This window comes from Geotrypetes seraphini, chromosome 7 (genome assembly GCF_902459505.1).
Source record: "Geotrypetes seraphini chromosome 7, aGeoSer1.1, whole genome shotgun sequence".
In the NCBI taxonomy this organism is placed as follows: Eukaryota; Metazoa; Chordata; class Amphibia; order Gymnophiona; family Dermophiidae; genus Geotrypetes; species Geotrypetes seraphini.
The window spans coordinates 2286889-2312855 of NC_047090.1; the positions used below are offsets into that span (position 1 = coordinate 2286889).

The window sequence follows — 25967 nt, forward strand, 5'->3', positions numbered from 1 at the left end:
TTCTACAAGCAAGTCTGCTTGCGAGGCTTCTGCATCCGGGCTCCGGCAGTGACATCACCCATATGTGAGAATAGGTTGCCTGCTTGTCCTGGGATAACAGCCTAATATTAGGAATCTGATGAGTAGTAATGATACCATTAATTACTTCCAGCCAGAAGTGACATGCTCCAGCTATCAAATGCCAAGACTGGACTCATTATTGCAGGCTACACAAAACCAGATGTGGCCCATACGCCTCAGTTTGCCCACTAAACCTATAATACAATGGAAGGGCATAGATATCATTAAGAAAAAAAAACAAAGCTCTGTACAAAACATCTTGTGTACCTGATCAAATATCAGATGCTGCCTTGGCAGGTTCTCAGTGAACTCACGATAAATTTTTGTGAATTTGCTTCCTATGAATAGGCGTTTGTCCAGCTCTTGTATATCAGAGGACGTCATCTGTAATAAATAATGCAAAATATCTAAAAATCAATATATTTATACTAGTCTTTAAGCCCGTTACATTAACGGGTGCTAGAAAGCAGCCCCCTTTCCCTCTCCCCCTCCAGTTCCTCCCTAACTGTCTCTCCGTGGCCCCCCTTCTGTCTTCCCCCCCTAAGCAAAATGATCTGCCTCCCAGCAAACCCCTCCCCCCGAAGCAGCCACCTTTCCCTCTACCCCTCCAATTCCTCCCTGACAGTGTCTCCGTGGCCCCCTTCTGTCTCCCCTCCCAAGCAAAGCTGTCTGCCTCCCAGCACACCCCTCCCCCCCAAAGCAGACCCCTTTCCCTCTACCCCTCCAATTCCTCCCTGACTGTCTCTCCGTGGCCCCCCATTTTGTCTCCCCCCAAGCAAAGCTATCTACCTCCCAGCACACCCCTCCCCCAAAGCAGACCCCTTTCCCTCTGCCCCTCCAGTTCCTCCCTGACTGTGTCTCCGTGGCCCCCCTTCTGTCTCCCCCCCAAGCAAAGCTGTCTGCCTCCAAGCACACCCCTCCCCCAAAGCAGGCCTCTTTCCCTCTCCCGCTCCAGTTCCTCCCTGTTTCTCTGTGGCCCCCCTTCTGTCTCCCCCCCCCAAGCAAAGCTGTCTGCCTCCAAGCACAGCCCTTCCCCAAAGCAGGCCCCTTTCCCTCTCCAGCTCCAGTTCCTCCCTATCTCTCCGTGGCCCCCCTTCTGTCTCCCCCCCAAGCAAAGCTGTCTGCCTCCAAGCACACCCCTCCCCCAAAGCAGGCCCCTTTCCCTCTTCCGCTCCATTTCCTCCCTGTCTCTTCGTGGCCCACCCGATTTTCTCTTCTCGCGGTCTGGCCAGCTCCCCTAGTCCCTTGCCGCCGCCGCCACCCCCTTCCCTTCCTGTGGTCGACAAACCTCTTGGCTCCAGCAGCGGCCGCAGCACTGTAAACATGCTGCTTTGCGGCCTCTACTGCCCCGATTTGCTCTGCCGCGTATCTGATGATGTCATCAGGAACACGGAAGAGCAAATCATGGCAGTAGAGGCCGCGAAGCAGTGTGTTTACAGTGCTGCGGACGCTGCTGGAGCCAAGAGGTTTGTCGACCGTGGGAAGGGAAGGGAAGGGGGTGGCGGCGGCGGCAAGGGACTAAGGTAGCCAGCCAGACCGCGAGAAGAGAAAATCGGGTGGGAGGCTCAACGGGGATTGGGGGGGGAGGGGCGAAGACGACGACGAAGACGCACTGAGCCCTTGCTTTCTCCCTAGCTCCCAGTGCCCTACCGGTCTGTACACTGCGATCTGGAGAGCATGGAGTCCAACGCTTGCGGCTGGAAAGCAATACGGCTGGGAAGCAGTAAGGCTGGGGACTCGCGCATGCGCACGTCTGCAAAGCCACGGACATACATCTCACAGATCAGGGATTTCAGATCACGCAGGTCTGAGTGCGCATGCGCGGCTAGCGTTTTATTATATTAGATAGCAGAATTTCTGCTACCAAAGATTTCACTTCGCCATTGAGTTTCTGGGTTTGTGGAGAAGGCTACAACATAGCCAGTTAAGGGGGAAAGTTATCAATGGGTGCTACCACTTTAGCACACGCTAAAGCTAAAGACACCCAAAGGAATATAATGGGTGCCTTTAGTGTTAGCATGTGCTAATTGTTAACACCCGTTGATGAATTCCCCCTTAGGTGCAATATTCAGCATGTAACTGGCCAAGTTTTGACTTCACCTCAGAACGCCCAAAAAATAGCCACTTTTGAGATAGGCACAAATGGTTACATGCCACTGAAAATGACTGGTTAACCCCAAACAAGTGATTTAACTGGCCAGAAGCCATTTCTGGCTGGTTAAATTGCTTTGAATAACGACCTGTATGTTTTTCAGTAGTTGTAACCCTCTTGCACCGTATAGCAATGAAGTATAGTTAAGGTACACAGACAACAAATAGGATGTGTTTTAAAATATGAAATATTTCATTACCTCTCCTGCGAGATCACTGTACATAGGCAGGTGGATGTTAAATTCAGGTGAGTCGATAAGTAGCCTGTCGGAGAACTGCACATCAGCTGTTTTCAGTAGGGGTTTATTAGGCATTTTGAAGTCCCTTGTGGCCGCTTCAAAATGAGCTTGTTTTTCCAATTTCAGTTTATCTTGCTGATCTAAAATCTAGTTTCAACACATAATACAGGGTGTAAAAAGTTCTCCATGAAAACTATGCCTTGTCACTACTCTGCTGTTTGAATCTTTTTTCCCATCGAAATGCATAGCAATCTCATTTCCAATTCATCATGTGTTCCAGTGCCTGCAGCAAATCATTTTTATGCTGGCCCCGTAGGCTTCCCTCTGCTGCTTCTTGCCATACAGTAAGGGTAGGACATGGAAAAGGGAAGCTTCTGTGGCTAGTGCTGATGGCAAAAATGAATTGCTGTATATGCTGGGACACTTATAAGGTATATCAGGGAAAGGAGAGGGCAGTGTGGTGATGCCGCTGGGTGGGCCTGAGTCAAAAATGGGTGGGTCCACCCATAGCTATGTCACTGTGTAAACCACTTATACTGTAACCACAGAAAGACAGTATATCAAATCCCATCCCTTTCCCCATCTAAGAGGTGAACACTTAAAGCTTCTGAGCCACACAAATTCCAGTTGTTTTTTAGAAATTGTTCATAGCTAATAGGTTTAACAAGCAGAAAATCATGACAGGCTATAAAACAAGCAGCAAAAAAAAAAAATAAAAAGAAATAAATAAAAAGAACAAAACAAAAAACAACTCCCTCCCCAAACACACACATCATCAGCATATCCTTTCAAAAGCTAAGCTGTAAGGAGATGGATCTTCCATCTGGATCGGATTTGGGGAGAGAAGTCCCTTGTGAAGCAGAAGCCAATCTATCTGAAGATGAATGAGGCCCATGTGCTAAACCTGGGGGCATATGCGGTCAGGAGGTGTCTTAGTCTTCCTACCCAGGGCTAGCCTTAAACAGGCTGTTCCAACTAGATGAAACAGCATCAAACACAAAAAAGGAGGAATGGGGGTAATTAAATCACCAGACTATATACACAAACTCCCCAACAACTACTGAACAATCACCTGGGTGCAGGTACAATTTACTAGGGAAAGAAAAAGCTTCAGGATCTGACACTGAAAAGAGACCTTGAGTTATCAGAGAGGAATTGAGGTTGAGAACCTCTAAGGCTTTAGTAATTAAAGAAGAGAGCTTTTTTTAGTGAAAAAACTTAGCCACTGTAAAATTTGTTTGATTCTTGTGCAGACTGGATGGACCATAAAGGTCTTCATCTGCCATCAAATACTAAAGTGGTTTACATATTTTATACAGGTACTGTATTTTCTCTGTCCCTGGTGAGCTCACAATCTAGGTTTTGTATCTAGGACAATGGAAGTTTAAGTAACTTGCCCAGGGTCACAAGGAGCCACAGTGGGAAATGAACCCAGGTTCCCAGCTTCTTAGCCAACTTATACTATTAGGCTACTCTTCCACTCATCAGAAAATAATTCTCCTACTTCAGGCAATCCCTGATACTTGAATGTCTAGAAAATACAGAGAGAGAGCTGCCTCAGATCTTGGGACCAAAAGCAAGGATTCTGTCCCTAATTCTTGAAGATATTCCAATCTCCTTCTTTTGGAAAGCAATTCTTCCTGAGAAGACTGGGCTCTTTTTAGGAGAAAAGGGAGCACGTGCCTAGAAGACTCAAAGGATCCAATGACAGAGTGCTTGAGAGTAGGAATCTGCCAAGATGTTAAGAGGCCTGAAATACAGAAAGCCAGATGAGATGTGCAGGGATCCAAGATGGCTGCTGCTTCCATGCTTTCTGAGATAACAAGCCAATCCCTGAAGCAATGTCAAAGCCTCTCCATGAACTCCTGAAGCTCGTACTGAACTTAGGCTGGGACTAGCATCTAAAGGGTTGTGAAAGAAGAGGAGACAAGATGAGCCCTGCTCCAAGGATGCTCGATGAGCACTACATTGAAAACAGCAATTAACTACCTCAGCCAGCACTGCCATCACATGATTACTGAAAGGAAGGGGAGAGGTGATAACCTAAAAATAGAACTGAAGCAGAAAAACAGATGAAAAAGGTACTCACCAGCACTGAGGCAACCCCCATCCAACCAACCCCTTCAGGGATTGGCCCATCAGAGAAAGAAATAGCCCTGAAGATTTCTCTGAAACCCACAAGTTTTCAACCACAGATCTCTAACACTATTAAACGCTGTTTCTTCAGACTTAAACATCTATTCTGGCTTCCATTTATATGAATAACCAGCTCTAATAATAATAATAATAATAACTTTATTCTTATATACCGCCAACAATCTTGCGACTTCTAGGCGGTTTACAATAAAGAGAAGTGGTTTACAATAAAGAGAAACTGTAAATACAATAAAGAGAAACTGTACATACAGCGAATTCCAACAATAAAGAGAAGTGGTTTACAATAAAGAGAAACTGTATATACAATAAAGAGAAACTGTACATACAGCGAATTAAAGGGTATAGCATTGTACATCTGGTAGTTCCAACATTAATAATATTAACAGCAGTTTGTGTGCTGCAAGACCAGGAAGTGCCATGTTGCTTACACAAAATTAGAAATATTCCATGTATTGAATGGAGTGTTCATGGTTAGTGATTAGGGTTGGGGTTTACAATTTACAGGTTAGGGTACGTGGTGGTATTATGAGGGGGGCTGATGTTCTGGTTCGTTATCTAGGTATTTCAAGAACAGGTAGGTTTTTAGGTGTTTCCTAAATTCGCCATAGTTGTTTGTGTGTGCAATTAGTTTTTCTAAGTCTTTGCCCCATGTGGCTGCTTGGTACGATAGCAGTTGTTGATGGTATCTCTTATATTTACACCCTCTAGCCGGTGGGGAGACAAATTTCAGGTGTGTTTTTCTTTCATGTCTGTTGGTTGGGAATGAGAAGAGGTCTGTGATGTATTTAGGGGCTAGACCATTTAATACCTTGAAGCAGAGATATCCTAGCTTGAACTTCGTGCGTGCCTTCATCGGCAGCCAGTGTAGGAGTCTGTAGGAAGGGGTTATGTGGTCGGACTTCTTCAACCCGAAAATCATCCTGACTGCTGCGTTTTGTATCAGTTGTAGTCTTTGCATTTGTTTCTGGGGGATTGTCAGATGGGTGATGTTGCAATAATCCAGCTGGCTTAGTATTAGGGATTGTACTAGAATTCTGAAGGCTGAAGTGTGGAAGTATGCCTTAATAGACCTAAGTTTCCAGAGAGTGAAAAACCCTCTTTTCTTAGTTCACCTATTTTTCACTTGCTCATCTATCTACAAAGACGGTTTCTTACTCTCATAAGGCTCCCTGGTACCTTCCTTATCACAGAGAATTGAAACAGAAATGTCAAGCTCAGGAGCATAAAAGGAAAAAAATCAAGATCTCCTGCTGATAGACAGTCATGGAGGGATAGTATTAGGTCTTATAATGCAACATTAAAAAAAGCTAGGAAAAATTTATACGGCGATAGAATTATCAGATCCAACAATCAAAGTAGCACCTTGTTTAACATCTGGCACTTTTAACTACTAACAATGACTCGTCAATACATCCTTCTTCTCCAGTAGCAGATGATTTAGTGAGATTTTTTAATGAAAAGATTGATGTCGGAGTCAAGATGGCGTCAGGAGCAGACGTGCATGCTGAGCTGCGAAGCTAATTTGGTCTTGAACTGACTTTACCCTGAACTTACCTGTCCTGCAGTGCTATCTTTCGCACGATGGAAAAGAGGAAAGGATTAACATGGTCTATGCCTCCAGCAACATGACTCCAAGGGGGTTAGTTCAGACTATTTTGGAGGGTCTGACTCGGCTTGTAACCTGGGGACATAACAAGCATCAGGAGAACCCCCACCATTGATGGAGGATCTTAGCGGAAATGGGGCTTTGTTAAGCCCTGAGGGCAGACACGCACTAATCCAGCCTGGAGTTACCAGTACTGTGCTGCAGGCAGCGTTGAAGTCCCCAGTAGAGGATACGGAACTGTGTAGCCCTGGAGGAGTAACTGGGAGACCCTGTGGGGTTGAAGATCAAAGCGGAGATCTAACATTGATCTTCAGCATGGAGACTGAAGAAAAAAAGCCAGGGGAGAAGTGATAACATTTGGAAGGTTAGAAAAACTATCTGTCATAAATATGGAGGAAATTTGGAAGGCAATAGAAATTATGGATTCTAACCTTCAGAAAGCAGTGGTAGTTTTAAGAAAAGATAATGCTTAACTCTAAAGTGGAACACCAAGGGAAAATCCTGAAATAACATGGTGAGATTATAACATGAGCAACAAATTTCCCAGGTTAAAGATCTTCAATTGGATATTGTCAAAGAAAGAATTGCTATTCAGAAGAAATTAGAATATATTGAAAATTACCAAAGAAAAAATAATGAGAATTTTGAATTTTCCCCGAACACCAGTAATCTCAGCTATTGAAATGGTTTGCAAATATATGAGTGAAGCCTTGCATTTGCCTAGTGAAAATTTGCCACCAATTGTAAGAGTGCAATATTTGTCTATTAAAGCTAATTTAGTTAGCTCTACACCAACTCAGACTGAGGATCCTGGTACTCAAATTGACTTAACAAATTTCTTAGAAAGTTCTCTTGAGATAGTAATGGAAAGGACTACCCTTCTGGTGACTTTTGCTCTTGAGTTCGATAGAGCCTTAAGAATTATTTCAGAAATATGAATGTTCAATTTTTGAGTTCAACTATACATATATTTCCTGATCTTTCACAAGAAACACAGCGGAGAAGAAGGGACTTATTGGTCTATAGACCGAGAGTCATTTCTCTGGGTGTTATGTTTGTATTGAAGTTTCTGTCAAAATGTTGTATTACTTATGGTGGAAAAAAATTTTCTTTTTTTTTTTTTTTAGCCCAAACAATTGTTAGAATTTATTGTGGCAAACTGGGTGAAACATTGCTTTTATGCCCCAGCTGTAAAGAAAAAAGCAGGGGTTGCTATTTTGGTGAATAAGAGATGTAATGCTACGTTCAAATTAATAGCTACGGATCCCTTAGGAAGGTGGATACATGTAGACATAAATCTGGGAAATACTACCATGGTGTTATTCAATGTATATGCACCTAATTCGAATCAAATTGAATTTTTCAAATCTCTACAACAATTATTGTTACCACTGGCTGCTTCTAATTTAGTTGTGGCTGGGGATTTTAATACTGTTATAGATCCTTTAATAGACAAAAAACCTAGTAGAATTATGAAATCATTAGGGTTGGATAATCTGGTTCAAAATTGTGATTTAAAAGATATATGGCGAATATTTCATTTTAATGATCAGGAATTTTCATTTTGCTCCCATGTCCATAAATCATTTTCAAGAACAGATTATATATTTATTTCAAATTCATTAGTTCAGCAAGTAACGCAAGCCTCCATTGATCCAATTATTTTATCAGATCATGGTGGAGTATGGATTAAAATTAAAATAAATGATCAGGAGGTTAAAAGATCTGTGTGGAGATTTGATAATGCTTTGCTTGTAGAACCTAATTTTATTGAGAAAATTCAATTAAAAATAAATGATTACTTTCAAAATAATAATACGGAAGATATCTCAGTGGAGACGTTATGGGATGCTTTTAAGGCAACCATAAGAGGCCAAATTATTTCTTTTTCGGCATATACTATAAAACAAATTAAATATCAATTTTTCAGGTTAGAACAAGAAATTAAGATATTGGAATCAAAATTAAAGGTTAAATGGGAATATTCTATTTTACATGATCTTTTGAAAGCTAAAGGGAAATATAATGAGATTTCTTCTAAAATGATAAGGAAAGATTTATTTTCTCAACAAGCATTGTATTATGCAAATTCAAATAAGGTGGGAAGTTTACTGGCAAATTATTTAAAAGCAAAAAAAAGGAAAACAAATGTAGTGGCGATTAAAGATGAAAAAGGAAATTCTTGTACACAAATTGATTCTATTTTAAAACAATTTTTACAATTTTATAAAGGTCTGTATTCTTCTGAGTCTTATTTAGATAAAGAAAAAGATGGATCGGAATTTTTAAATGTAATTAAGGGGCCAAAAATTCCTGAGCATATAAAAGAAAGTTTAGAAAAGCCTATATCAAATAAAGAATTGCAAGCAGCATTGAAGTCCCTTAGAGTTGGAGGTGGAGATGGTTTTACAGTAGAGTTCTATAAATCATTCCAAATTACCCTATTACCATATCTGTTAAATTTATATCAGGCTCAACTTACTAAAGGTTGTATTACAGGTGCCATGGCTGAATCGTTAACTATAGTTTTGCCAAAGCCAAATAAAGATCCCACATTGGTTTCAAACTACAGGCCTATTTCTTTAATTAATGTAGATGGAAAACTTTTAGCTAAAACATTGACTATGCGTTTGGCTAAAGCTCTCCCTTTTATTATTGGAATGCATCAACAGGATTCGTTGCTCAAAGACATTCTTCTAACAATACTAGGCTTGCATTTCATATGCTGAATCTGTCAAAAGCCTTAAATGATCTGTTTTTTTCTGTGTCTCTTGATGCAGAGAAGGCCTTTGATCGTGTTGAATGGACCTTCATGTATCAAGCGTTGGAGTGGTTTGGTATTGGTTCAGGATTTATACAAATGGTTCAAACATTGTATAGTTCCCCTGTTGCTAAACTGTATATTAACAATAATTTTTCAGAAGGTTTTAGGTTGCAACAGGGGGTTAGACAAGGTTGTCCCTTATCTCCTTTGCTTTTTGATATTGTTTTGGAACCCTTGTTATTAGCTATTCAACAGGCAGAGGAGATTCAGGGTATTCTCTATAAGGATCGAGAATATAAGGTCTCGGCTTATGCGGATGATATTTTGCTTTATTTGAGAAATCCTGAGACAACCATTCCATGTTTACTTGAAACGATTGAGAAATTTGGGAAATTTTCAGGCTATAAAATAAATTGGTCTAAATCAGAAATTCTTCCACTCAATGTTCATTGTACAAAGGGTTTGTTTGATTCATTTCCTTTTCTTTGGAAGGAGGATGGAATAAAATATTTAGGCATTTGGATTAAAAAAACATTGGAGGAAACAATGAAAATAAATGAAAAATCGTTATTACAGAAGGTTGCAGAAATGTGTGAGCAATGGAATCCTTTACACCTTTTATGGTGGGGGGGGAGAGTCCAAACTATCAAGATGATGATTTTGCCTGTGGTTTGTTATCAGATGGGTATGTTGCCGTTATATTTTCAAGGGTCATTTTATAAAAAATTAAATAGCATTCTTTTAAAATTTATTTGGCTGGGTAAAACTCCTAGAGTGGCTTTGGTATCCTTACAAAGATCAATTTCAGAGGGAGGGGTAAATTTTCCCAATTTTTATAGGTACCACCAAGCCTATATTTTGCGCCAAGGTATATATTGGGTCCTCCCAGAACTCATGGAAAAACTCCCAGATTGGTTGTGGTTAGAATGGCAACTCATGTCTCCATTGCGCTTGTGCCATGTGCTCAGTATCAAAATGCCTAGCTACAGTAAAGATAACAGAATATTAGCTGATACATGGAAAACATTGCAGTATGTTAGCAATTTAACATCTATTCCAATTTACAAATCTACAAATCAATCTATATGGGTGAACTCCAAGATCAAAATTGGCGGAGAAGGGCTTGTCTGGAAGCATTGGATGATAGCAGGAATACGTATATTGGATGACGTTATTTCTAATGGTAATATGCTTGAATTTTCACAGTTGCAACATAAATTTGGACTTAATAAATCAGAAAATTTTAGATGGTTGCAACTGAAGCATGCCATTCAGGCGGAGTTCCCTGATTGGAAAAACCTTAATAATCATATGGAGTTTCTATGTTTTCAGGCAGACTTCTTGGGTCACCAGGCCGCACAGTGGTACAAAGTATTAAATGGATTTATTAAAAAGAAATTAAAAACTGGTCTAAGAGATATTTGGAGCATTGAGATTAAGCATGAAATTACTGCATCTCAATGGCCACGAATTTGGTCTTGGAGGATGAGATGTACAGTGTTGGTATCTATGAGACAAACTTGGTTTTTTCTGTTACATAGAGCGTTATGGACCCCTGTTCGGTTGCAAAAATTAGATAGCTCTTTGTCTAATAGATGTTGGCACTGTCATCTAGAAGCAGGAACTTTAGATCATTTATTATTTTATTGCCCATTTATTATGAATTTCTAGAAATCAATTTGGGACCAAATTAATAATTTATTAGATAACCCAGTGGCATTATCATATGATACTGTGATATTTGGTATGGAAATGAGAGCAAAAAGTCAGATTTCTGCGAACAACAATAAATTATTACTTATAATGACTGGTGTTGCCATTCAACAAATTATATATAATTGGAAGGATTGGAGAAGATTAAATTATAATTTTTGGTGGAACTCTTTATGTCATATCTATAAAATGGAAAGATTTACTGCAACACAGTGGGGATATTTCAGGAAATTTCAGGATGTGTGGAAACCATTTACAAAATATTGTATGGATTAGTTGACATTGTTTCCCTTAATTTATTAGTTTAATAGTGAAGGGGGGGGGGGATATTTTAATATTACATATTATATAAGATAATGGAATATATGGTAGGGAGGGGTGGGGAGGGGGGAGGGATAAGAGTTTATGTAAGGTACCAATGATAGTTTTTAAGTGATGTATTTATTGTTAATGTGATTGAACATATATAACACTTATTATAATTTTGAAAATGAATAAAGAATTAAAAAAAAAAAAAAAAAGAGTAGTGAATACTGAGGACCACTCATTCCATTGTTTAAAAAAAAAAGAAAGGAATCTTTTGAGGAACTGGTAACCAATGAGCCTGCTTCAATAAAGGAGTAATATGATCACAAAAAAAAAAAAAAGAATTTATTGTGGCTAAATAAGGTGGTGAAATCATAATTGGTTCTGTTGCTGCTCCAAAAGAATAATGCGAACTATCACCAATTCTAAAAAATATAATCATGTGACTCCACTTCTGAAAAAAGCACATTGGTTACCAATCTCTTATAGAATCACATACAAAATTGCATTAATAACCTTCAAAATCCATCTAACAAATGCACCAATATTTCTTGACTGTTTTCTTATACCATATACTCCATTTAGGACATTAAGATCAACAGAGCAGCATCTCTTGACTATTCCCTCCCTAAAAGTTATTGGTACAAGGAAGTCTACTATCTTTTCAGTCATACCTCCTCAGCTCTGGAATACTTTACCAAGCTATTTGCGTGGAGAAACATCATTAGAAAAATTCAAAGCTTCCTGTATGCCTTTGAGATATAATTAAGATGATTTGTCTATATCTGAATTATTTAAACTTTATATTTTAACATCCAATACTTAATTAGTTCTCATCTCTGAGACTTAATTAATTTTATATCTCCCTACTTCTTCTATCTCTTTTTATCTTTGTCCTCCCTAATGTGTTACCCTTACATGTTCTTTTTTTCTTTTTCTTTAATTATTGTAGTACATCCCCCTTTCCTTTTGTACCTGTATTGGATGTTACAGTGGGTGATCATCTGGCATCCAGTGATCACTGCATGGTACGATTTAATATTAAGATAGGTATAGAGAGGGCTCATTCAAAAGCAAAGGTTCTAGACTTTACAAAAACCTAACTTTGTTCGGATGGGGGTTTACGTCAAGGAATTGTTTGTGGATGGGAACGTCTGGAAGGAGTGGAAATGTGGTGGGCAAAACTGAAAGGAGCGATTGTAACAGCGACAAACCTTTTTCTGAGGCAAGTAAGTAAAAGTAAGAGGAAAAGAAGGCTGCTTTGGTTCTCAAAAGTAGTAGCTGAGAAGATAAGAAATAGAGAATGACACGGGGCAAAAATCTGTCCCCGTCACCGCCCCGTCCCCAGCCCACCATCTTCTGCACCGCCCCATCACCGCCGTTCCCTTCACCGCCACGTCACCGCCATCCCTTTCACCGCCCCGTCACCGCCACTGCCATCCCATTCACCGCCCCGTCACCGTCCCCGCTGCATCCATATAAGCCTTAGTACTGTAATATTTAGCTTATTCCTTTCTTATAAATCAAAGTTCCTGCTGCTGAACTAGAGAAAGAGATGTTCAGCTGGCAGGGCTTTGTTTATAAATTTTTATCAACACAACTAATATACTACTTTATCCTAAAGCAAAAAATAAATAAATAAATAGAATTTTTTTTTCTACCTTTGTTGTCTGGTTTCTGCTTTCCACATCTTCTCATTCAATTCCTTCCATCCACTGTGTGTCTTCTCTCTGTGTCTTTCATTTGCTGTTACTGTGCCTCTCCCTTCACCCCCCCCCAATTGGTCTAGCATCTGTCTTCTTCCCACTCTGTCTTCCACATTTCCCTTCAGGGTCTGTTCCTCTCCACCCTCCACCCTCCTGTCCTATTCCTTTCCACCACCACCCTTCCCTCCTCCACCCTCCTGTCCTATTCCTTTCCACCACCACCCTTCCCTCCCTCCTTTACCATCTGTTCCTTTCTACCACCCTTCAGTTCCTCTCGCTTGGCCTATCTATCTACCTTCCTCCCTCTTATTTTCATGGCACGTTACAATGTAATTTGTGCAAGCCACTGGAGCCTTTGAGCTCGGTCCCTGTCCCATCCCTACAAACCATCTCGCTTCTGTGCTCCTATTTTCCCCATTTCTAATATCTCCCCTATGTATCTGCCATTGCCCCCCCTGTGTCCATATACCATCCCCATGGCATGTCCCCTTTATGTCTCTGTCCCTATGCCCCATGCATATAATTTCCCCTCTTTCTGTTACCTTCCTGTGTCCAGATTTCCCCTATCTTCCTCTTCCATACCAGCAAACAGAATGTTAGGCATGATAAAGAAAGGAATCACGAGTAGATCGGAGAAAGTCATAATGCCGCTTTATAGAGCAATGGTCAGACCGCACTTGGAATACTGTGTCCAACATTGGTCTCCCAACCTAAAGAAGGATATAAAACTGCTGGAGAGGGTGCAGAGACGAGCAACGAAGCTGATAAGAGGTATGGAGAACTTGGAATATGAGGAACGACTCAAGAAACTGGGACTGTTCTCCCTTGAGAAGAGGAGGCTGCGAGGGGACATGATCGAGACTTTCAAAATGCTGAAAGGCATCGATAAAATAGAGCAGGAAAATAAAGTATTTACATTGTCCAACGCGACACGGACAAGAGGACATGGTTTGAAGCTAAGGGGGGACAAGTCCAGGACAAATGCCAGGAAGTTCTGCTTTACACAGCGAGTGGTAGATGCCTGGAATGCTCTCCCAAAGGAGGTTATTAAGGAATCCACTGTGCTAGGATTCAAAGGCAAATTAGATGCACATCTCCTTACGAGAGGCATAGAGGGATATGGGTGACTAAAACTACATCAGGTGTATACCTGACTGGGCCTCCGCGTGTGCGGATCGCCGGACTCGATGGACCATGGGTCTGATCCGGAGATGGAGTTCTTATGTTCTTATGTCTCTTCTTTTCAACCCCATCTAGCTTTTTTCCCTCTTTCTTCCCCCCCCCCTGCTTCTATCATCTGGCTCACCTGCCTGTCCTTCCCTTTCTTTCCTGCTGTGGGTTTTTCTTTCCGTCTTCATCCCCTTGGCCCAGAATCCTTTTCCCTTTCACTCCCTCCTTCCAGTTTGAGCCGGGAACACGCACGATGGCACGGTCCCCGCAGCCCCCACCCGCCTGTCCAATCGATTCTAGTGTTTAGCCAGCTCTCTCCCTTCTCCTCACCTTAGTTTGTAGGTTTTCTTTTTCGGCGACCTGCACGCTTTCCCAAAGAGCCGCGCACGCGCGGCTGCTCAGTGTTCAATCTTCTGCTCTGCTGCAACTTCCTGTTTCCGGTTGCATCAGAGCAGAAGATCGAAACTGAGCAGCAGCGGGTGCGCGGCTCTTTGATAGCGTGCGGGTCACCAAAAAAGAAAGCCTACAAACTAAGGTGAGGAGAAGGGAGAGAGCTGGCTAATCACTAGGATCGATTGGGCAGGTGGGTGTGGGCTGCGGGGACCGCGCGATCCTTCATGCCTCACTGCGGGGACAAGACCATTCACCGCTCCACGGGGCGGTGAATGGCCTTGTCCCCGTCCCCGCAGCGACTGCTAGTTTTCGTTCCCCGTTTCGGCGGGTTACCCACAGCTAAACGCGGTGGCCGCGGGTAAACCGCCACCGTGTCATTCTCTAGTAAGGAATAAGAGGTTAGCTTTCATAAACTACAAAAGATCGCAGAAAGAGGAAGACAGGCAAAAATATCTGGAAAAGTTAAGAGAGGCTGGTCATGTAGTCAGGAAAGCAAAGATGCAAATGGAAGAAAAAATAGCTGACATGGTAAAATGGGGAGACAACATTTTTTTTTAGATATAATAGTGATAGGAAGAAGTGCAAAAGTGGCATTGTGAGACTCAAAGGTGAAGGGGAGGAATATGTAAAAGCTGATAAAGAAAAGGCCGAATTGCTTAACAAATATCTCTGTTCTGCTGAAGTGCTGGGAGCAGGACCGCAGAAGACAAACGTGAATAGAGACGGAGGAGTAATAGACCCTGATCAATTTTCAGAGGGTTGTGTTCGTGAGGAGCTAGCTAAAATAAAAGTAGATAAAGCGATGGGGCCGGATGGTGTACATCTGAGTGTGCTGAAGGAACTTAGGAAGTTCTGGTAGCTCCGCTGACTGATCTTTTCAATGCATCTCTAGAGTCGGGAGTGGTACTGGAGGACTGGAGAAGGGCGGATGTGGTCCCTCTCCACAAAAGTGGAAGTAAGGAAGAAGTAGGGAATTACAGGCCGGTAAGTCTAACTTTTGTGGTAAGCAAATTAATGGAAACACTTTTAAAACAGAAAATGATCAAGTTTCAGGAATCCTGTGGATTACAGGACTGGAGGCAACATGGATTCACTAGAGGTAGGTCTTGTCAGACAAATCTGATCAATTTCTTTGACTGGGTGATCAGAGAATTGGATAGAGGATGTACATAAGAACATAAGAAGTTGCCTCCGCTGAGGCAGACCAGAGGTCCATCTCGCCCAGTGGTCCGCTCCCGCGGCGGCCCATCAGGCCCACTGCCTGAACAGTGGTCTCTGACTAAATTTTATAAATTACCTCTATCCCTATAACCTTACCTCTAATCCTATCTGTACCCCTCAATCCCTTTGTCCTCCAGGTACCTGTCCAGACCTTCTTTGAAGCCCTGTAGCGTGCTTCTGCTTATCACATCCTCCGGTAGTGCGTTCCATGTATCCACCACCCTCTGGGTGAACAAGAACTTCCTGGCGCTTGTTCTAAACCTTTCCCCTTTCAATTTCTCTGAGTGCCCCCTTGTACTTGTGGTTCCCCATAATTTGAAAAATCTGTCCCTGTCCACTTTTTCTATGCCCTTCATGATCTTGAAGGTTTTTATCATGTCTCCTCTAAGTCGTCGCTTTTCCAGGGAGAAAAGCCCTAGCTTTTTCAGTCTGTCAGTATATGAGAGGTCCCCCATACCCTTTATTAGCTTAGTTGCTCTTCTCTGGACTCTCTCAAGTACCGCCATGTCCTTCTTGAGGTACGGCGACCAGTACTGGACACAGTACTCCAGGTGCGGGCGCACCATTGCACGATACAGTGGCAGGATGACTTCCTTCGTCCTGGTCGTGATACCTTTCTTAATGATACCCAACATTTTGTTCCCTTTCCTTGAGGCTGTGGCGCACTGCGCCGACGCCTTCAATGTTGTGTCTACCATCACTCCCAGGTCTCTTTCAAGGTTGCTCACCCCTAGCGGTGATCCCCCCATCATGTAAGTGAACATCGGGTTCTTTTTCCCAACATGCATGACCTTGCATTTCCCTATATTGAAGCTCATTTGCCACTTTTTGGCCCACTCTTCCAGCGTTGTCAGATCTTTTTGGAGGTCTTCGCAGTCCTCCATGTTTTTGACCCTGCTGTATAGTTTAGTGTCATCCGCAAATTTAATAACCTCACATTTTGTTCCCGCCTCCAGGTCGTTAATAAATATATTGAACAGGAGCGGTCCCAGCACCGACCCCTGTGGAACTCCGCTCGTGACCCATTTCCAATCTGAGTAATGGCCCTTTACTCCAACCCTCTGTTTCCTGTCCGCCAGCCAGTTTTTGATCCATCGGTGGACCACTCCTTGCACCCTGTGGTTCCATAGCTTCCTTAGCAGTCTTTCGTGTGGTATCTTGTCGAAGGCTTTTTGGAAGTCAAGGTAAATGATGTCTATGGATTCCCCTTTATCCACCTGGCTGTTTACCCCCTCAAAGAAGTATAATAAGTTCGTGAGGCATGACCTGCCCTTGCAGAAGCCATGCTGACTTGACTTTAGCTGCCCATTGTTTTCGATGTGTTCCCAGATGCTGTCTTTAATCAGTGCTTCCATCATCTTTCCCGGGACCGAGGTCAAGCTCACCGGCCTGTAGTTTCCTGGGTCTCCCCTTGAGCCTTTCTTGAAGATGGGTGTAACATTTGCTATTTTCCAGTCCTCCGGAATCTCTCCAGTTTTTAAGGATAGGTTGCATATTTGTCGAAGTGGCTCAGCTATTTCGTTCCTAAGTTCCTTGAGTACCCTTGGGTGAATGCCGTCCGGACCTGGCGATTTGTCGCTCTTTAGCCTGTCTATCTGCCTGAGGACATCCACCTTGCTCACCTCTAGTTGGACCAGATTTTCATCCTGATCTCCATTTACGATCTCCTAGGGTTCTGGAATGTTGGTTGTGTCCTCCCTTGTGAAAACTGACGTGAAGAACTCATTTAACCTGTCAGCTATCTCCTTTTCCTCTTTTACCCCACCCTTTCTGTCTCCATCATCCAAGGGTCCCACTTCCTCCCTTGCTGGTTGCTTCCCCTTGACGTACCTGAAGAATGATTTGAAGTTTGTTGCTTCCCCTGCCAGTCTCTCTTCATATTCTCTTTTTGCTTTCCTAACCACTTGGTGACACTCCTTTTGGTGTTTTTTATGCTCCTTTTGGTTGTCCTCTGTCTGGTCCTTTTTCCATTTTTTGAATGATGCCTTCTTATCACTTATCACCTTTTTCACTGCATTTGTTATCCACACTGGGTTTTTTGTTCTATTTTTTTGCACCCTTTCCTGAACTTGGGGACGCACAGGTTTTGTGCTTCGTGCACCGTGTCCTTAAGTATGGTCCAGGCTTCTTCTACGGACTCCATCTTCCTTGCGGTATCGTTGAGTTTCTTTCCCACCATTTTCCTCATGGCATCATAATTCCCTTTTTTGAAGTTGAGTGCTGTTGTTGTGGTTCTTTTCACCTTTGATGATCCAATTTCTAGTTTGTTCTGGATCGTGTTGTGATCGCTGTTTCCTAGTGGGGCTAGTACTTTTATTATTATTATTAGGATTTTATATACCGCCTATCAAGGTTATCTAAGCGGTTTTTACAATCAGGTACTCAAGCATCTTCCCTCTCTGTCCCGGTGGGCTCACAATCTATCTAACATACCTGGAGCTACGGAGGATTAAGTGACTTGCCCAGGGTCACAAGGAGCAGAGCGGGGTTTGAACCCACAACCCCAGGGTGCTGAGGCTGTAGATCCAACCACTGCGCCACACACTCCTCCACACACTGCCACCTCCTTAGCGGGTCCCCCTAGTCCGTTGAAGATTAGGTCAAGAGTGGCATCTCCCCGTGTTGGTTCCGTGACCAGCTGTTCCATGAAACAGTCCCTCATGACCTCCATGAATTTGGTCTACCTCATACAGTTTGAGTGCCCAATGCTCCAGTCTATTCCCGGGTAGTTGAAGTCCCCCATCACCACCACACTTCCGCTTTTGCATAACTGCCTCAGTTCGGCCTCCAGGTCTTGGTCGATTACTTCTGATTGTCCAGGTGGGCGATAGTACAGACCCAATTTTATGTCTGCTCCTGTTCCTCCTGGTAGCTTAACCCATAGTGATTCCAAGTCATCTGCCCTTACTGTTGTTTCCATCCTGGTTGACGGTATGGAATCTTTTATATATAGCGCTATTCCTCCACCCTTTTTGTGTGACCTATCTCTCCTGTAGAGTTTGAACCCTGATAAAGCCACATCCCATTTATTGTCATCAGTCCACCACATTTCTGTGACTCCAATTATGTCTAGGCCCTTTTTGCTGGCTAAGACTTCCAGCTCTCCCATTTTAGCCCTTAGGCTCCTAGCATTTGTGTACAGGCAATGTAAGTCCCGGTTGTTCGCCTTTCTTGCTGGTTTTCCTCGTGGTTTGGCACTCCTGGCGTCCCCCTCGTGAGTTGCTAGGCCCCAAGCCTCGTCTCGGTCATCCTCCTCCTGTGGTGTATCTGTTTCGTCCTCAGCCTGTATCCCCATTTTTGGTTGTCCCTCTGGATCCCGTTGTTCTCTGTTAGTCCTGCTTACCTATTTCATTTGTGCTCTAGACCCCTGCGATTCGTCTTTTGGTCCTTTTTCAAAAAATTTCAACTCAGTCCTGAGCCCTCTCTTACAGTGCCCTTGTTCAATATCTTTGGCCCTGGTCCTCTGCATTGCATCCTTAGGTCCTTTTCCCAAAAATTCCCACTCAGCCCCGATCACTTTTTTACAATGTTCTCGCTCAATGTCCTTGGCCCTGGGCCCTTGTATTGCTTCCTTAGGTCCTTTTTCCAAAAATTCCCACTCAGTCCCGAGCCCCTTTTACAATGTCCTTGCTCAGTATCCTTATTGGATACTTTTGTCCGATGTGTCAGATTGACTGTCAGCTTTCCCCTCTTCCTTAGTTTAAAGCCAAATCTATGACGCTCTGGACATTGCGTGCCAGCATCCTCGTCCCAGTCGTGCTCAGGTGCAGTCCGTCTCTCCTGTAGAGCTTATTCTTTCCCAAGAAGGTTGTCCAGTTCCGAACAAAAAGGAAACCCTCCTCCTCGCACCATCTCCTGAGCCAACCGTTTATTGCTTGTAGTTCGCTCTGCCTCCGTGCGTCCGCTCTCGGTACTGGCAGGATCTCCGAGAAGGCTATCTTCCTTGCCCTCAGTTTCAGTTTCCTCCCCAGGATCCTGAACTGATCAGTTAGTGCAGTCCTGTTGTAGTTCCTCCTGCTGACGTCATTGGTTCCAACATGGATTACTATAGCTGTCTCCTCCGTCTTGGCCCCTTCCAGGATCCTCTCAATTTTGTCGATGACGTCCTTCGTTCTTGCCCCAGGGAGACATGTCACTAGTCGGTCCTCTCTCCCTCCAGCTATGTGACTGCCCACTCCTCTCAGGATTGAGTCTCCTACTACGATAGCAGATCTCCCCTTCCTCAACTGTCTCTCTGGTCTCAGGTCTGTGTCAGTGGCGCAGTCAGCTAGTCCTTCCTCCGGGTTCTGTTGGGTCTCCTCCTCATCTGCCTGTCCAGATTTTCTGCAAGGTCCTACTCCCATGGTGTCTGGTGGATTCTGTCGTCTGACTGTTAGTTCTCTCCTGATGAGCTGGTGATCCTGTGCCTCCACCATCCTGCAAGCCTCCTTCATGAACTTCTCGAGCTCTCTAACTTGTTCCGTGATGTGGTCCTCTCTGGCGGTGTCTTCAGTTGCCCAGCACTGTTCCTCTATGGTGCACAGTCCCTCCAGTTCCTGTACTCAAACCTGCAGTCTCCTGACCTCCTTCTTCAGGCTATCCAGTTCCTGACATCGACTGCTTATGTACGCCCGCCTCCCGGAGGGGAGGTAGTCATACATACGACATTCGATGCAGTATACTGGGTAGCTCCGCTGGGTTCCTGTAGCCTCCATTCCTTTCTCCTTGCTCCTATGGTCCCTCGGTGGTTGAGAGTGGTGCCCGGCGTGCAGCTAGCTGAAAGAGTAGAGAGGGAGAGAGAGAAGAATGAGAAGAGGAGAAAAGTACTTTTTATTTATATTTTTTAAAGTTAGGTTTTTTTTGTTTTTTTTTTAGAAATGAGGTTTGCTGCTGGGCTGCCTGGGCTCCTTCTCAAGGCTCCTTCGCAAAGTCATTCTCGCTAAGGCGAGCGCCTTTGCCGCGCGCCGAACGGCTGGGCGCCGTTGGCTCCCTTCCTCTTAAAGGGGAGCCCGGGCCGATGCGACCTGTGACACGGTGGGGGTGGGCGGAGCTAGCTCTCACCACGACCCCGGTCTGCCTGCCTGCTTAGTCCTCCTTCCCTCTGTTTTTCCGGCTTCTTCCCCTCTGCCTCTCCGCTGTGAAACCAAAAGAAAACAAATAAAAGCAAGAGAAACGCCGCGGTCCGCCTCATGCCCCGGCTCCCTTCCTCTTAAAGGGGAGCCCGGGCCGATGCGACCTATGACGCGGTGGGGGTGGGTGGAGCTAGCTCTCGCCGCGACCCCGGTCTGCCTGCTTGCTTAGTCCTCCTCCCCTCTGTTTTTCCGGCTTCTTCCCCTCTGCCTCTCCGCTGTGAAACCAAAAGAAAACAAATAAAAGCAAGAGAAACGCCGCGGTCCGCCTCGTGCCCCGGCTCCCTTCCTCTTAAAGGGGAGCCCGGGCCGATGCGACCTATGATGCGGTGGGGGGGGGGTGGAGCTAGCTCTCGCCGCGACCCCAGTCTGCCTGCCTGCTTAGTCCTCCTCCCCTCTGTTTTTCCGGCTTCCTCCCCTCTGCCTCTCCGCTGTGAAACCAAAAGAAAGCAAATAAAAGCAAGAGAAACGCCGCGGTCCGTGGCTCCCTTCCTCTTGATGTGCGCTAGATGTGGTGTATTTAGATTTTAGCAAAGCCTTTGACAGTGTTCCACACAGACATCTGATAAATAAACTGAGTGCCCTTGGGGTGGGTCCCAAAGTGACGGGCTGGGTCAGGAACTGGTTTAGTGGAAGGCGACAGAGGGTAGTAATCAATGGCGATCGCTCTGAGGAAAGGGATGTAAGCAGTGGTGTGCCTCAAGGTTCTGTTCTTGGGCCTGTTCTTTTTAACATTTTTATAAATGATATTGTTGAAGGGATGTCAGATAAGATTTGCCTCTTTGCGGATGATATCAAAATCTGCAATAGAGTAGACATGCCAGATGGTGTGAATAACATGAAGAAAGACCTGGCGAAGCTTGAAGAATGGTCTGAAATTTGGCAGCTAAAATTTAATGCAAAAAAATGCAAGGTCATGCATTTGGGCTGCAAAAACCAGAGGGAACGGTACAGTTTAGGAGGTAAAGAACTTATGTGCACGACGGAAGAGCGAGACTTGGGTGTGACTGTATGTGATGATCTTAAGGTGGCCAAACAGGTTGAAAAAGTGATGGCGAAAGCTAGAAGGATGCTAGGTTGCATAGGGAGAGGTAAGGCAAGTAGGAAAAAGGAGGTATTGATGCCTCTGTATAAGACTCTGGTGAGATCTCATTTAGAATATTGTGTTCAATTCTGGAGGCCGCACCTTCAAAAAGATATAAAAAGGATGGAGTCGGTCCAGAGGAAGGCTACTAAAATGGTGTGTGGTCTTCATGATAAGGTATATGGGGACAGACTTAAGGATCTCAATCTGTATACTTTGGAGGAAAGGCGGGAGAGGGGAGATATGATAGAGATGTTTAAATACCTAAGTAATATAAATGTGTATGAGTCGAGTCTCTTTCATTTGAAAGGAAACACTGCAATGAGAGGGCATAGGATGAAGTTAAGAGGTGATAGGTTCCAGAGTAACCTGAGGAAATACTTTTTTACAGAAAGGGTGGTAGATGCATTGAACAGTCTCCCAGAAGAAGTGATGGAAACAGAGACTGTGTCTGAATTCAGGAGGGCATGGGATAGGCACGTGGGATCTCTTAGAGAGAGAAAGAGATAATAGTTACTGTGGATGGGCAAACAAGATGGGCCATTTGGCCTTTATCTGCTGTCATGTTTCTATATTTCTATAAAGTATGTTGGAAAGAAGACATAAAATATAGAAAAATATCCTTGGGTTGGTGATGAATGAAGGCTTGTGACACCAGATCCTAGCCTTTGTTCTGACTGAATCATAAATACAAAGAAAGTGGAAGAAATTATGAGGACTTTACACATAATATTGAAAGTCTGGTTACCTCTTCTAGGTAATCATGGGATACAGATGAGTATTTCTGAAATGTACTCGTAGTGAAAGGTTTTCTGTCTTTGGATGTTGTCATAAAGGGTTGGTCAGTTATTTTACGATCCCATTCATAAGAATGAGGATGTAACAGCATTTCAAGCTTCAGTCCTTCTTTCAAATTTTCATTTTTCTCTTTTTCATCTAAGTCCTAATATCAAATGAAATACAAAAACATTGTGAAAAGCTGCACATAAAATACTGGTTTTGGATATTAAGAAGAAGTCAAATATCAATGCTAACAGAACATCAAACCTGTAGGTCAGTTTGCATGTATAATTTTGAAATGGTGTATCTTTATCTGACCTGATATTTTAATTTCTGAAGGAAAAATTGTTTATTAGAAATAAGCAAGAAAACCTGGTACTTCTGACGTGTTTAAATTTATCCTGTAAAGAACAGAAATAAAATGTGAATTCAGTCTGTCAGGCAATATATACTTGTCTATGCTGTAATAAAAGCATTCAATGGAAGATTAGGTTTAAACCTTCGATAATCTTCTTTCTGTTAGTCCCTGGAGGATTCCATATACTAGGTTTTTCAATTCTGCAAGCAGTCCGAGCAGAAGTCTTTTGCTGTTGCTCTGCTTCTGTTTTTTATTTTTTTTGTTTAAAGCTCATTTAAACTTCGTTTCTCGTGGGAGCTGGGCAATCCAGAAGAGCTCTGATCTGCAGTTGAAGTTTTTGTCTGCATGCCTCGGGAAGAAAAACCCGACCGTTCTTGGTATTGAAGAGGAGCCCTAGATACTCTAATGTCTGGGAGGGTGTCAAATTGCTCTTAAGAACATAAGAAATGCCTTCACCGAATCAGACCTTTTTGATCCATCCAGTCCGGTGACCCGCACACGCGGAGGCCAAGCCAGGTGTTCCCCGATGAAACCTGTTTACCCGTATCCATCTTGAAGTTGACAATCCATCCCAATGCCTGCAACTGAGAAACCACCGTTTCCACTGAACTCACACACACTGAACGAGACTGAGCTCAAATCAACTAGTCACCCAGGTAAGGATGAACCTGGATCCCCTGCTGGTGGAGAAAGGCCACCACAACTACTATCACCTTGGTGAATGTGCGAAGTGCAGTGGCAAGGTCAAAGAGTAGAATGGTGAACTGGAAATGTTGTTGCAGAACATGGAAACACAGAAACCTGCGATGCTCTGGGTAAATTGTAATATGGAGGTAAGCCTCTGTGAGATCCAAGGATGCCAGAAACTCTCCTGGAGAGACAGCTGCTATGATCATCTGCACGGTCTCCATCTGGAAATTGGTAACCCTCAAGAAGCGGTTGACTGATTTTAGGTCCAGAATGGACCTCCAGCCTTCTGTGCCTTTCTTTAGCATGATGAAGTTGTAGGAAGATTTATGGTAGACTAAGCAGTTTCATAAACAAGTTACGTCTCTGTTAGTTTTGTCTAGGGAAAACCATAAACTCTGATCCAGGTTCAGCTTTATTGCCTGTTTACACGACACACACCCAGGCTAATGAGAAATACTTTATTATGAAAATAGAAAAATATAATTCACAAGCCAGCTGCAATATCTCTGATTAAATAAATGAAACTCAGTACATAATTATCACAACACAATTGTTAGCTAATTAAGTAACACTAATTGTTATACACACACTACACAATTCCTTATAATAATAATAATCCCTGATTAGCAAATGATTATATTATCACACAGGTAACTTTACAACCCTTGTCCTATCACAATCGGATCCTTATCTAACCCAGATGATAAGAGTGTAAATTCCGTATTCTCACCAATTAATCAGGCCTCCAGCACAAATTAGGTGAAATGGAAACTTCTTCTTGTTAGCTGAAGGCGATGCAGGAAATCCTTGTTAAAGGTACACGTGTTCGTCCGTCCTGGGTAAGGCAATAAATCATCAGCAAACAAGTTCCTTTTTAGTACTGAATTCAGAGCTGTTTAAAAGTCTGAATTTCTCTCTCTTAGGCAGAGAGTCACACGAGGTAACTTACAGGTCTAATTATTAAAAGAAAAGGTTACGTGCAGAACACCTGTGGGAAGATGTGAGTTCCCCCGCACCTTAACACAGACTAACTAATTAATTAGCACCAACTTCTCACTTGGACCTCATCAGATGACTTCCTCGGACCAATCCAGAAACAGAACTTGGATGAATAGCCTTTCTGTGGAAAGTATCATATAGGCTAGTAGACCCAGGGCCGTTAGACAGATAAGAACAGATAACTTCTCCAAGACTCACACAGTCCCATTATGAAGGCACAGATAGATGTCCTTGCATAGGATAACATTCTGGTACATACCCATAATGCATCAGGCAGAAACAGCAAAGCTGTGTACTTCTTTCTTCTTGCAATTCATGCTGGAAAGATTTCTTGTTCAGCAGAAAGATTTCTTGAGACAATGGTTCAGGCTTTGATGACATCATAGAGGCCTAACCTGCAGGTGTGAATACGGAAATACCCCTACAAAGTACAAGGAGTATCTGCCTAAGCCCGATTCTTGCTCTGGAACGGATTCTATCACTGCGATGTCCAGCAGACGTTGCACAGTAGCGCGAACTCGGACCTCTTTTTCCGGACAACCCACCAGGGAATCCAGAAAGAGCTCTAGAAGTAGACAAAATAAGTCTATCTTGTGCCCCTCCCAAGCCCTGACGAAACCTACAGGAGGAACGAAAATTGCTACAATCCCCTCCAACAGGCCATTGAGACCTATACATGGGGAGAGACTTAGGACGGTGTTCAGCCACACTGGTCATAAGGTCATCCAGGTCTTTACCAAATAGAAGCTGGCCCTTGAATGGAAGTTTACTTAGAGTAGCCTTAGAGGAAGCATCCCCTGCCCAATTACAGATCCAAAGAGTCCGACAAGTAGACACATCATAAGCTGAGACCTTGTCAAGAACTCGAATGAGATCATAAAGGACTTCTGCTACATAATCCACCCCATCCATGAGAAGCGGTGGACAAGAAGGAAGGACCGGAGAGGACATACCGCGTAATCTGGAATGACAGGCACGTGCCGTAAAGGAAGTGGCAACCGCTGCCTTCAGCCCCAAAGTCGCTACTTCAGAAATCTTTTTCAACATAATGTCCATTCTACGATCCTGAGAAACCTTAAACATCACATCCCCCTCACTAGGGAGAGCTGTACATCTGATTACCTGCACCACAGCATTATCCACTTTACGCTGTTCTAAAACCTGCAGAAATTCAGTCACCAACGGACAAAACTTCAACATAGCTTTTTAGAAGATCACAGAGAGCCTTCTGGAGAGTCCCACTGTGTCTGAAGCAATTGTGAAGAAGCTGTGGGTGAGCCGGAAAAAAGGCAGACAACTCCTTAGAGTGGTCCAGGACTGAGGACTGAGAAGTGGAAGGAAGAGGATCTAGCTTAAACTCTTTGAGAATATCAGCAATGAGAAAGGAAACAAAACTATGCTGATAATATGGTCGTATCTTTGTAAGTTGTACAGGATTTTTAACCGATAGGTTATACTTGTG

General features: G+C 43.4%; 1 protein-coding gene across 4 annotated transcripts in view; it reads right to left on the reverse strand.

The window, feature by feature from the left end:
- CCDC87 (coiled-coil domain containing 87) overlaps window positions 1-25967 on the reverse strand; it is a 220106-nt gene that overhangs the window by 92439 nt on the left and 101700 nt on the right. For all 4 annotated transcript variants that reach the window (XM_033951406.1, XM_033951405.1, XM_033951408.1 and 1 more), the window contains 3 exons: window positions 22427-22621; window positions 2412-2597; window positions 328-444 (listed from right to left, as the gene is read on the reverse strand). In XM_033951406.1, coding sequence (XP_033807297.1) covers window positions 328-444; window positions 2412-2597; window positions 22427-22621 — 498 coding nt within the window. The remainder of the gene's footprint in view (window positions 1-327; window positions 445-2411; window positions 2598-22426; window positions 22622-25967) is intronic.